General features: G+C 51.9%; 4 protein-coding genes across 4 annotated transcripts; all 4 read right to left on the bottom strand.

Moving 5' to 3' along the window:
- Positions 1-168: 168 nt before the first annotated feature.
- On the bottom strand, positions 169-637 carry GT037_003225 (uncharacterized protein; the record flags this gene model as incomplete). Its single annotated transcript, XM_038928272.1, has 2 exons — positions 169-298; positions 420-637. The coding sequence occupies 2 exons, from the start codon at positions 635-637 to the stop codon at positions 169-171; spliced, it is 348 nt and encodes a 115-aa protein (XP_038789550.1).
- Positions 638-2,625: 1,988 nt separating this feature from the next.
- On the bottom strand, positions 2,626-3,612 carry GT037_003224 (nad-binding protein; the record flags this gene model as incomplete). The annotated part of the gene is made up of 1 exon (XM_038928271.1): positions 2,626-3,612. One exon carries the CDS (start codon positions 3,610-3,612, stop codon positions 2,626-2,628), a length of 987 nt encoding a protein of 328 aa, XP_038789549.1.
- A 693-nt stretch (positions 3,613-4,305) lies between these two features.
- GT037_003223 (tpr-like protein) lies at positions 4,306-8,444 on the bottom strand (the record flags this gene model as incomplete). The annotated part of the gene is made up of 4 exons (XM_038928270.1): positions 4,306-4,593; positions 4,680-5,413; positions 5,468-5,557; positions 5,735-8,444. The coding sequence occupies 4 exons, from the start codon at positions 8,442-8,444 to the stop codon at positions 4,306-4,308; spliced, it is 3,822 nt and encodes a 1,273-aa protein (XP_038789548.1).
- A 469-nt stretch (positions 8,445-8,913) lies between these two features.
- GT037_003222 (uncharacterized protein) lies at positions 8,914-9,817 on the bottom strand (the record flags this gene model as incomplete). Its single annotated transcript, XM_038928269.1, has 2 exons — positions 8,914-9,094; positions 9,150-9,817. 2 exons carry the CDS (start codon positions 9,815-9,817, stop codon positions 8,914-8,916), a joined length of 849 nt encoding a protein of 282 aa, XP_038789547.1.
- Between the last annotated feature and the right edge of the window lie 2,605 nt (positions 9,818-12,422).

The raw sequence follows: 12,422 nt of genomic DNA, 5'->3' as shown, positions 1-12,422 counted from the left end.
AGCTGATGCCGTGTGACCAGCCGCGCTTGCCTCGGAAGAGTGCCTAGCGGAACTCTGGTGGCTGTGTGTAAGCAGCCAGAAGGGGAGCATTAGCATCAGCGCTTCCGCCAAAATACCCCCTCATCAAGCAGGTGTGCCGTCTCTAACATCATCCTTTGTTCACGTCGTTTATCCAGAACCGCAATGCGAAGGCCAGGTGTTCTCTGCAGGGGGCCGCACTCCTCGCACCACGCGTCGTAGGGTACCAGGACCCTGCTTCGTGCTGCCGTTGCCTCCAAAGTACCGAGACCTTTCTGGCCTTGGTCCGCATTAGTCGTCTTACGATATCCTCACCTACTGAAAGTTTCTCATCTCTATAATCCCCCAGGTCCACAGCTTTAAGCGCTCATTTCTTCGCTTCCACCACAACTACTGCTTACAATGTCAGCTCAGCGATACAGAGCTGCCGGCCTCGCTCGGGCGAGCCGACTAGCACATCAGAGGAGAATGTAAGACGGCCGCAAATAACCCTGGATCGGGTGTCGCGCCTTGGACGCTGAGTTCTCAAATTCTGCTCTCCTGTGGTTTGCCCGATCACGGTCGTGATCTCCCGAAATGGATCAATGTGCACACTGCGACGCGACGCGTTTGCCTTCATCATGGCTTGGATACCAATCTATCTGGTATTCCCAACCTACGACGCCATGCTTTGCGCCATTTGTCAACTAGAGCTGTGTACGGGCAATTTGGAATCATCTTTCTAACCATTCCAGGAGGTGAGAAACGTATCGTGGCTTGAACACGCTGTTACGGCTAAAACACTGTCTTCCCACAAGGATATTTGCCATGGAGTCGGGTCTTTGCCTTGGCCACCTGAAACGCGCTTCCGCATCTTCGTGGTACATCAATAAGGGTATGCGGTCAGCCGCTTCGTGTTAGTGGACCCAATCATACAGAGACCGCTGCGAAATCCCAAGACACCATGCTGGTTCTTGCATGCGCATGGGTTGCGCATGTCCTCGAGGTAGAGCCTTGCCGGTCTTTGGTCGCAACGAAGGTCAGCGTGTGCAACCCTACAACGGTCTTCGTACGCGAGCACATCTCGGGCTGTTAACAATGGGCTTGGTTCCACGACCCGAGCACGAGTACCCTCCGTTGTTACATACACTACACCATAACAGATGCCACCCGCTTTAACCAACCCCTGTGCGTCTAACCCCGTGGACTCTTGGGTCGGCCTCCTGCGCAAGCGTATTAATCCTTCTATATCGTAGGCACTTTTACTGCCATGCTCTCACCGTTTGTCACACATCTACTCGCCGAGCAAATGGATAAGGGGTCTCTCCACCCACCTGCCGATAACCAATGGTCAGTCATCGTTACCTATACCCGGATGGTCGGTACCGAGCCAACATGGAACGTATGCAGCTGTCCAAGATGAGCATGGCTGCAGTGACCCACGATAGTATGCTTTGTGTGCGCAGGCGCGGACAGAGACCCGATAGCCGTGACGCAATCCATTCGCAGCACAAGCTCCGTCCTCATCCTGACTGTCGGATACTTCTTACTATCCATTGCACTGGCTTAACACGTATCGCCATGCCGAGCGGCAGAGACCCGAGTACCAGGTCACTACATCGAAAAACCAGATGCGGGGAAAGCTCAGCTCTGATTATGCACCTCCACGAGTAGCTCGCATCGCACCATCGATAGTTTAGTCACCGCAAGACCACCGACAACAACGCAAAGTGTGACGCACTTTGAGGGCGCATTGTCTCCCTGCAACTTCGGCCGAGCGTGCCGCGGACACTACAGGCGTTATGATTGCATCCCCGATTGTGAGACATCTCTTTACCCCAGTGGCTGGTGTGCCATATCTTTCAACGGCTTTGTCTTAGACCTCCCGTCGCTTTGTTTTGAAATCCAGCCATGGACTGAGGTGCATGATCTCTCTGGCGTCTGGGGAAAGCTACCAGTGGGATCTTACAGCAAAAGATCGTCACGCACGCCGATTGTCCCCGCTTGATGCTGACGTTACAGACAACCGGGGTGCAAACCTCTGGTCAGGCCCTTTTTAACATTGGCATATATTATAATATTTTTCCAGTTCTTCCACATACGACCATAGGACACTGAAAATTAGGCTTCCCGTCCGCTCAGCCATATACAAGCAGTGTACCGGCGGATTAGTAGTTAGGTGGGTGACCACTAGCGAATCCCCGCTGTTGTATGTTTTTTGCATCTCATCGATGATGGATGAGATCTTTTTGCCTTTACATGGGGAACGCGAGTGACGTGCTTCGTTTTTATGAATGGTTGATCTGCTACAGCAATAGATCATTGGTGATATGACTGGTTGGTTGCCATCACGTCACTGCACGAATTTCTTGAATTCGTACTGAAGCCATCGTAGTTTGAAAGATTAGAGGCTAGACCGGGCGCGTTCTGCGGCATGCGACCAAAGCGTGCCCCCGACCATGGTCTTGTTTACAGTTCCTAGCAGTCAATCAAGCAGCAATGTTTGTCTGAGAATCCACAAGTTTTGAACGGAACCAATCACTATTCACATTATAACATTGTGCTTCGTGGAATGATTGATTCTTCAGCCTGTACCTTGAAGGTCGCAAGGTCTGTTCAACATAAAGCCTAATTTGCCTTTAAGCTGTCGGCATACTCTCTATAGATTTGCTCGCAACTTTCGTCAAACAACAGTCCCATCCTTGTTGCATTTCCGAACTTCGCCGTCTGCGGCCAACTGTCCAGCAACCTCTTTGCTTCTTCATCCATTTCCTCCCTCAACAGCCCAAGTCTATCCTTCCCGCATACTGCCTCGAACGCTGCGTACATCTCTCCAAGCGTGACACTTATCCCCGGCATGTACACTGCGCGTATATGCGCCGGCATAGCATCCGCGGGAGCCTTCATTACGCGCACAAAATTCTCAATCATGACGCGAGGCGAACATATCATCTGGCGCGCCGAACGGTCGCTGATGGGTACAATACATTCAAGCCCGGCCATGGGCTCTCGAATCATACCGCTCAAAAATGCTGCAGCTGATCGCGAAGGCGCACCCGGGCGCACAACCACGGTTGGTAGACGCACGGCGAAGGCATCGATTAGTCCACGGCGGTTAAGATCATTAATGTGGCACTCCATAATGGCTTTGTGGGTGCCATAGACTCCTATTGGTGTTGCGGGAGTATCGTCTGTAATCGGACCCGATGCCGTATAAGGTGGTCCGTAAACAGCCTGGGTCGAAGCATAGACAATGCGGGGCTTGGAGGCTTGTTGGAGTTGTGAGATGGACGTGAGAACAGAGAGCGTGGCGCCTAGGTTGACTTTGGTAGAGAGTGCAGGGTTCTCTTCGCAGCCGACCGACATTATCCCGTGAAATAGGAAGATGGCCGACCATTGTGGGCGCATAGAAAGGAGTTTGGTGATGTCTGCTTGTGAGGTGAGATCCGCAGCTGTGAGCTCCAGGTTGGATGCCGAAGATGAGATCCCGACTGGCCTCTGGGGTGTTTGGAGATCGGTCAGGACGATGTTGTTAGAGGAATCTTGTGCCAACTTGGCGGCAAGCATGGGGCCCAGGAAGCCTGCGCCGCCGGTGATGAGGATGTTGTTCGGCATTTCTTGGTGGTCTGCGCTTCAATATCTTGAATCAGGTCTGTGGTGATTGAGATTCCAACTCTCTGAAGCTCGCGATCTTGGGTTGAGAGAGCAAGCTAATGTGGGGAAGGAGGGGAGGCCAAGGTTGTTTGCACGAGAAAGATGTGCGCGATGAGAATGCGGGCAACTAAACAGATATACATGACGGTACTCCATGTGCAAGAGGATTACAATCGTAACGTGGAGCATTTCGAGGATCGATGCGAGTCACGTTCGTCTCGAGGCAGAATTGCTTGCAACGACCCACAAATCAAATACGCTAGCCTCCGGAGCCCCCCTCGCTAGCCTGGGGAACCCCACATAACGGTCTTTGTGGAGGTAGAACAAGTGAGATCAAGGTTTCCCGTTCGCTAAGGCCTTGTCAAGACGGCGATTGAATGCACGCAAAGCCCCCATGTCGTCGAAGTATGGCGCGACTGAAATGTGCGCCGCATCCTTCCAGATTCAAATGAATCCTTTGAATGACCACCATGATTTGACCCCGAGACGCTTTCGATACCTCGTACGGACGTTAATGTTGGCTGCCAACTTGGTGTTTTGCTTGACGTCCCAGCTCCATGTATGTAATATCATGCACAACAATCTACCTAGGGTAAAGTTGCTGGCTCAGACGAAGTACAGTGCAATCGTTTTTGGCTTATAACTCATTGTGCTCTACCTCCAGCGGCGGCGATACGAATACTTGATAGACTCAGGATGAACTTCAGTATGCAAAGCATACGAAGCTGCACCATAGGATTTGACAAGAGCTGCATCACTGTCGTTCAGCATCGTGATATGGTCCAACTTCAGGGTCTCCTGGACTAAGTTTTCCAGCTTTGCGATTGCTGCTCGCGGAACTTCACCGACGACAACCACTGCCCGAAGGTCGTCCATCTCATACCACTTATCGCTCGCTACTACTTCTCGGATGGAGCTATGCAGGAAGCTGCGGATACGATCCTCATAACTTGTTGCATCTTCAGTGTGTTACGGTTAGATCAATTCCCACGATTACTCTAGAATCACTACGATGGTGGTTTACATACCTCATTGAAACGAAGCCCGCACTTGAGGCACATCTTTTCAGCAACGTTTGCATAACCATGGTGGTCATATACCATTTCGAAAAGCCTGACATGCATATAGCTTTGTTCGTATTCAACCCCAATGATCAAGTTCACAGGGCCATCCTCGTCACAGTCTTCAGGCGCTCGACCCAACCGATCGCATCGATGAAACAAGTCATAAGCCTCGCAAGCGGCCGCTCCCCCAAATCTTTCGCTGAACGGTCGATCGTCTATTTTTAGTTGATTGAATGGTCTGTCGTCATCATCGGGTGAGGTGCGGATTGCTCGGTAGGCGGCGCACCAAGATGAATGGCTGAAGATCGCAGGGCAAACTAGTGTAGAATATTTGGGTCTATGTCCGAGAGATTCGGTCAAGTCCCTCGTAATGCCAGCGATAGCAGTGCGAAACGTGGATATTGCAGCCTTGCTACATTCCCATGGCTCGTTGAATCTATCTTGCGGATCGAATTGGCTTATGGTGTTGTCAAAGTACGAGAGATACTCGGAGGTGGCCTGGTATGTCCGTAGTTCGACACGACCTGAAGAGTTGACTCGTGAAGCTATGATAGACGTTGGGTTTAACGTCAGGGCGAAGGGCCCTTGCCGTTGAGAGTGATGAGCACTCGCCAAGATGGGTAATAGGTATGGCGCAAAGAGAAGGACTTTCGATAGAAACAACATGATCGTGGGTTTATGATATCCTACGAAGATGACTTGTGTGTAGTCAGTGCGTTCGTTGGGTTTTCCTCTGCGCCGCAGCCACCTACGTACATAGGTAGCGCCGGCTACAACCGTGCCACCTTGAAGCTCACACCCGTTGAGATCTCTAGCGTTCATATCGCTCCGTGAGTGATCCGCTAGTATTGTATAAGCAAGAAACTCCGATAGAAAGACATGCTTTTCTCTTGGATACCTAGTTATGAACAAAACTCATACTCGTCTCAAATCCCGACCTATCTATTCCCTCCCCTTCAACTCCTCCAACCTTTCAACCAACTTCTCCCACCCAGCACTATCTTCCCAGTTGTCCTTACCCTTACCCATGACACTCCTCACCGCACTCCTTGACTTGAACTTCCAGTCCTTGGCCACCAGCTCCCCACTTCCAGCCGCCAGACCCTCGGTGCGCTCACGCGGTCCCAAAGTCTCATAGGCATCCAGTAGATCCATCGTCATCTCAACAACGGCATTCCACTCTACTTCGGTACCAGATTCCCATTTCGGCTGACTCGTCACTGCTCGCCACGCCTTCTCGTGACATTCTAGTGCCGAACTCGGTCGCTTGGTGTGCGTGTACAGTGTTGCTAGAATGATCCATAGTTTGGGCGATACGGTGATGAGAGGCTTGATGTGTTTCTCGATGAGGTCGTTTACGAGGCGGGGGAGACCAGGACGTGAAATATCAAACTCTTCTTCGCTGGAAACGACGTGCTTGACTAGCATGTCGATGACTTCTGCATCAACGCACTTTTCGCCTTCGGTGGAGCCGCGGAGCTCACAGATACGGCGTTGTGCAGTTACGACGTCGGACCAAGAGGGTGGGTTGGTGGAGGCGCTGACGGCGAGGACATTATTCCAAATACGGTAGTTGTCGTGCTTGATGGTGGCGGCGCGTTTGAAAGCCTTGAGAGCGTCGGTACGAGGATGGTTTGTCACTCTTGTCTCTTGCAGCTCGCCATCCTCGGTTTCCTGAATCCTGGGCTTGAGGTGCAGAAGAGAGGCGGCGAGGTTGCTCCATGCTTCGGCGTCCTGGTCGTCGAGTTGGACGCAGCGGGAAAACGCCTCAACGGCGTTCTTGAATTGGAGGGTTTCGAGGTATGCGCATCCGAGGGCGAACCATGCGGGATGGTAGAGCGAGTTGATCTTGAGTGAAAGCTCGTAGGCTTCTACGGCTTTCTCGTAGTTGCGTGCTGCGATGTAGCGTTGACCAAGAGATCGTTGAGCGCGCGCGTAACGTTTGCCCGAGACATCCCAAGCCTTCTCATACATGGAGAGATCGTTGTCAATGTCACCCAGGATACAGTAATAACGTGGTGCTTCGGCTGGCGGTGGGTCCCGTTCAGCACCCTCCCACTTCTCCTCGTCGAGATCCACGTTCTCATCATCGCCATTGGTAGCATGGAATAGTTGTCTTCGGATCATCTTACGCGCCCTCTCTTCCTTCTCGGTGGCTGCATAGCACAGGGCTGCTTCGGCCCACATCTCCAATCTCTCGTAGATCTCGAGCGCAGATCGCAAACCACCTAGAGCGACCCATCGAGCAGCAAGCTCAGACTCTAGCTCCCAACGTGATGGTGAACAGAGAGGGAAGATGTAGCGAAGGCGCTCTTCAACAGATGCCGCCTCGCTGTCCTTCGCCTGTGGAAGGAAAGAAGTGATCTTCTCGCCCGTCTCAGCATCAGTGGTCGCGTCGCCAGAAGTCTCCGCGATAACTTGATCCACAAGTGCTTGCAGTTGAAGCAATCCTCGCTCCATGGTCCGCGACTTGTAGCCTTCGATGCGACTGCGTACAAGGAGAGCTTGGGTGTAAACTTGCCAGTTCGAGCTGCCGCCCTCTAGTACCCTGGTAGCGTACGGCTCGGTTTGTTCTCTTGTAAGACCATCGGCAGGGTTCGTGTTCTTGATGCTCTCAGCCAGCGAGAGCATGATGACAGAATCCAGTGGATCGAGTAGAGGTTGGTTTGATGGGTCCATGGATGTAAGAGATGATGGTAGAGAAGACTCATCCTTGATCTCCATGGACGCAGTATCGTTGGTGAAGGAAATAGACTCAAGCAAGGTATCGTCGTTCAGGTCCAAGGCTTTTGGTTTTGAGCTTGCGTCTGCTGCGTCATTGGTTTCCGACCCTGCACTTCGGGCGAGTACGATGAGCTGGCTAGTATCTTTCTGCTGGAACTTCGTTCTCTTTCCCATGAGTCCAGTCAATGCAAATTCGAACTTGCGTTCTGAGGTTGCCTGATCAAGATCCGCCTTAGCTTTTTTATCCAGACCATGATGCGTATGGACCGCTGCTCGTTCCAGTAGGAAGCTAGGATGCAAGTCCTTGATCTCCCTGCTCTTATCTGAGTTGTGAATCAAATCTTCTACGACCTTCAAGTCGTCATAGATGGCATCTTGTAGACTGGGTGCCGACTCGCTGAGCAGTCTCTGATGGACGAAATTGGCCCTGAGGCGCGCCCACGCCGCGGCCGGAATGTTCTTTCGAATAGCCGGGCTGATGAGGATAGTTTGTGCGAGGCACAGTAGCTCGATGTTTGGTGTAAGTCTGTATGCTGCAACACCATCTGTGCTCAGCGATGCAACGAGATCTGCCCTTGCTTTGCTGAGGGCTTTTACATCGCCTGTGATGTCTTCCGATAAAAGTGTTTCGGCAGACTTGAAAGGTAGTGGCGGTCCAGTAACATTCGACTGCAGAAATGCATATAACGCAGCGACCGCAATCAGGAGGTATGTATGTTGTTTGTATGCTGCTGTTTCTTGTATTGAACCCGAATCCACTTCATTCTGTTTTGACAGGAGTAGTCCAAGGCGGCGAAAGATATAGTCGTTCCAGACAGCGAAATCGCCTCTTCTGACGTCCTTGGTGGCTTCATTGTCCTCACGGCCTAGAAGGAGTTGCGCTTCCGGTAGTTGGAGCACCTCCAAAAAATCCCCGGATTCGGTTGCCTTGATAGTGGTTTCAAGCACTGCCGCAAGTTCGTCCGGCAACGAACTGCGGAAGAAACTCAAAAAGACGTCAGCCATGTTTGGTGATATCGATTAATGTAAGATTGGGGGTGGGACAGTATCGGGCGCAAGGCTATAGAGGCTTGCACAATAAGTCATTCACAGATTCCAATAATTTTGATACTCATAGCGTGGTTGCGGGGCTGCTTTTGGAATTTGCGGCGATGAGTAAGTCAGTGGAGAAAAAGGGCTGTCTGGTGGCACGCCTAACTATTTTGGGCGAACAGGGTCTGGTCCACATCTGCATGCAAGACATTAGTTCTCTCTTTGCCGATGCAAATCCGACTATCAAGGCCGCTGTCATCATGCAGCAGCTAATCTGAAAATGCGAAATCTGGATACGATCAAATGTAGCTTTGAGGTGGAAGAGTGGATGCTTGGCTTGATGAATAGGAATACGATTGTCCAGAGGTATTACTACAACCTTACCATCACCTGCATGCGCGCGGCATCTTTAGGCCGGCAACGCAGTATACGTGCGCCCCGTCTAGTCTGAGTCGCTGCTAGAGCTAGAGCTGCTCTTGCCGCCCCTGCTACGGCTCCTGCTATGGCTCCTGTGCTTGTGACCATGGCCATGCGAGCTATGGTGCGAATGATGCGAAGACCCATGGTGGGAGCCATGCTCAGAGCTACCATGCTTCTTGTGCTTCTTGTGCTTCTTGTCCTTCCTAGAATCATGTCAGATCGTGTCCGCTGTAGTGCGGGAGTTTGTATTCAGCTTACTTGTCAGGTATGAGGCTGGCGCCAACTGCTCCCAACAGCGCACCTCCTATGGTGCCCAGCGCTCCGCCTCCAAGTTTGTTGCCAACAAATGCGCCGCCCGCGCCGCCCAAGAGGGACGAACCAAGTCCACGGTCGCCTTCAGCTGGACCGCCGGGCGCACCGGGTTGGCCATATGCTGGCGCACCATAGCCCTGTTGTGGGTCGTGGTAGCCCTGTTGCTGATGCGCTCCATACTGTTGGTTGGGATCATGATAGCCTTGCTGCGGGTGTGGCTGCGGTGGGTAGGGAGAAGTGCTGCGGTTTGGGTCGTAGCCTTGCTGGTACTGCTCGTGCTGAGGAGCACCATAGCCGTGTTGGGGAGGCTGCGCGTAGGGATCGTGCGATGGTGGAGGGTACTGGCTCTTCGAGGACATTAGCACTTGTAGCATGGTAGATGGAATGCGCCGATAGAGCGCAAGAGTGCTGACCTGGCCTTGGGGGTAAGGGCTGTGATGTCCTTGACCGTACTGGTCGTGCGGTTGTTGTCCATACGCCTGGCCCTGCAGAGGGTAGCCCTGATTCTGCTGTCCATAGCCATGCTGTTGCTGCTGCTGGTATGCGTTGTCGTGGCTGTAGCCGTAGCCTTGACCGTGGCCTTGGCCCTGACCGTAGTAATCCTGACCCGACATGTTGCTCTTGAAAGTTCTTTCCAGAAGTCTCAATAATAACAGGGTAAACAAAGTCTAGGTAGAAGCAGTGTGGCAGATAGCCGGTCGGGTCTACAGCGGGGGAGGGGCAGGATGGCAGATGGTCGGGCCAGTGCGATCGCGGCATCACACGCGCGCTTTAAGTGTGACATGTCCTCGCATGGCGCTGACTGCGCGCGCCACATGTTTACGAACGTCCGTCATGCCTAATGGGTTCGACATGGGTCTCATCGCGGCTGAGCTGTGAGCGATTTGGTGATGTGGACTTCGGACATGACCGGAGATTTGGCTGAGGGGCGCAGCACTGACCACTGGCCATCCTTCGCTCCACTCGCGCAGCTGAGATTACTTTCACCGCAACAAACGCGGTTGGAAGCATCTCGAATAGGTATAAGACTTGCTAATGTTGCGGGATTAACTTCAGCCGGATCTACTGCAATCTTGTTGTCTAATGCTTAGGGGGTTTCTTTGGACGACAGCTCCCTCGCGTTACTCCTTCCATCTCTTCCATCTAGGTATTCAGAAGGTTATCGTTGAAACGCTCGGTATACCCCACTATTAAATCGTTCTATCACTGAAGCTTTCTCAGAAGATGGGACACCATCGATGAAATGTTCGACTTTGAAGCCTTGATACCGAATATCCGTGGGATAACAATTCCAACATGACCCCAAAAGACTCAACAGACAGCATATATTGGATGCTTGCGACTGTGTCAGGCAGATTCATGGTTATATAACCAGGAGTATGCTAATTTTGAAACAATAGTCATTTGAACGTCCCCAAAGCTGGTAGTATCCGTCACATACATGCTTTGCCTGCTAGAAACACCCTACAAAGTCCTACATTTGTTGCTTTCTCATCCACTGTCCTTCCCACTAGCAGTCTTTCCTCATCAAAAAACAAATACAATAGTGCATCCGATGATGTTCAGCGCTGTTTGGGCAGACCAGAATCACGTCATTAATGCTCCATGTCTTATATATTTTAGCTCTTTTTCTGAAGAAACTGTTTGCTAGAACCGTCCGCGACCAGTCTGAACAGTCAAGAATGCAGATCTATCAAATAACTCAAAGCGAATTGATTTGAAAAACGCCTCTGTACGCAGCCGAACAAAATACCGATGGTCTTCCTCTTTTCTTACTTACCGCCGGACCGCGAAACACCAGAGCCAGTGGCTTACTGCCAGTTTGAAACACCAAAACTCACGAGACCAAACTTGGTGGTGGTCGTCCAATCCTGCAGATATGCAGACGACAGCCAAGTCGATTTTTGTCGATAAGATATCCACATCGAGCGGACTAGAAAGGCTTGAGAGCGAAAGCGAAGATCTCAAGCGAGGACAGTTCGTCGAAAGAGCATACATGAACGTGGCTGAGCATCTCCGACTTTAGCGTATTGGTTGCTTCTTCCAGTTTGAAGACTGATACTCAGTAGGACGTATGTCTCTAGTCGGCCTTGGAGAAGATAGGAATTTATCTGCAACACATCTGCACAACCATAGGTAATCACTATATTCACATATAGGGCGGTAGCTCGCAGTCCACGACATCTTTCACACAACCTGGCGTCGACGCGACATCTACTGCAGACACGCCTACTAGCGATGTGACGGATCGGTACAAGCGTACTGTGAGCAACTCTGACATGTCAAAATCCGGGGTATCGATAAGAAGTGGGGGTTGCCCGGAGCGCAGCATGGCTGAAGCGACAATTCACGACGTCCGGAAGGTTGACGCAGAGGAAGAATGTTGTGTTGCTAGAATCACATCGTTGGTTGAATTTCCCGCGTATATAACCAGCATCGCCTCTGGGCAGAGATACCATGACTAATTCCGTGGCTAGGGAAAGCTGTACCGATGTACTGCAACAGCGGAAGGGCCAAGTTTGATACGTAATGTGTTGTGCGTGGACGCGGCCTCGGAAGGCATTGCCTTCTCTGATGTTTTGGGCAGAGTGTTGCCCGGTGATGGCTCGGTGGACGTCTGGACAAGGTGGCAAGGGTCCAGAAATGCTTGCCGCCTCGACTTCGGCAGAATCGGGGAGGTGGTTTGGGATAAGTCTGGAGCCTCCGCTAAAATGGCCGTAGCGCGACGACTTGGCAAGGCTGTACGAACAGTAACCGGCAAGGCTACCGCATAGTATGGGAACACCCGTATGTAGACTGAGCTAGAAGAAAGTTGAGTTCTACGGCGCTCAACGACCGAGATGGAAGATTTTGCAGACATGAGACGTACGGGTGCCGTGCTTGATATGAGTACTATGTGAATGCTGACAATGGCGGTCGGGTTGGATTAGTGCAGTCCCTGATCTTCAGCGCTGCATTTCCCGCGGCTCCCAACGGTTGGATGCATGTCGTTGGTCACGGTGTTTCGAGAAGGCGGTCAGCGCGCCTGGCTCAAACTCGCCACAAATAGAAGGGCTTTTGCAACGTGGGCTGCGACATGGCTCACGGCGGCGGCAATGCTGCTGCCCCTCTGCCACCAGTAAATAGAGAGGACAATTGACAGGTGGTAACGAAAAACTGGGGAAGTGCGGCAACAGCGAAATCTCTGGCGTTCGCTCGGGCTCGAATGAAATCATGGGC

The sequence above is a fragment of the Alternaria burnsii genome (genome assembly GCF_013036055.1).
Source record: "Alternaria burnsii strain CBS107.38 chromosome Unknown 746, whole genome shotgun sequence".
NCBI classification, from domain to species: domain Eukaryota; kingdom Fungi; phylum Ascomycota; class Dothideomycetes; order Pleosporales; family Pleosporaceae; genus Alternaria; species Alternaria burnsii.
This window is presented reverse-complemented; position numbering and strand designations above follow the sequence as displayed.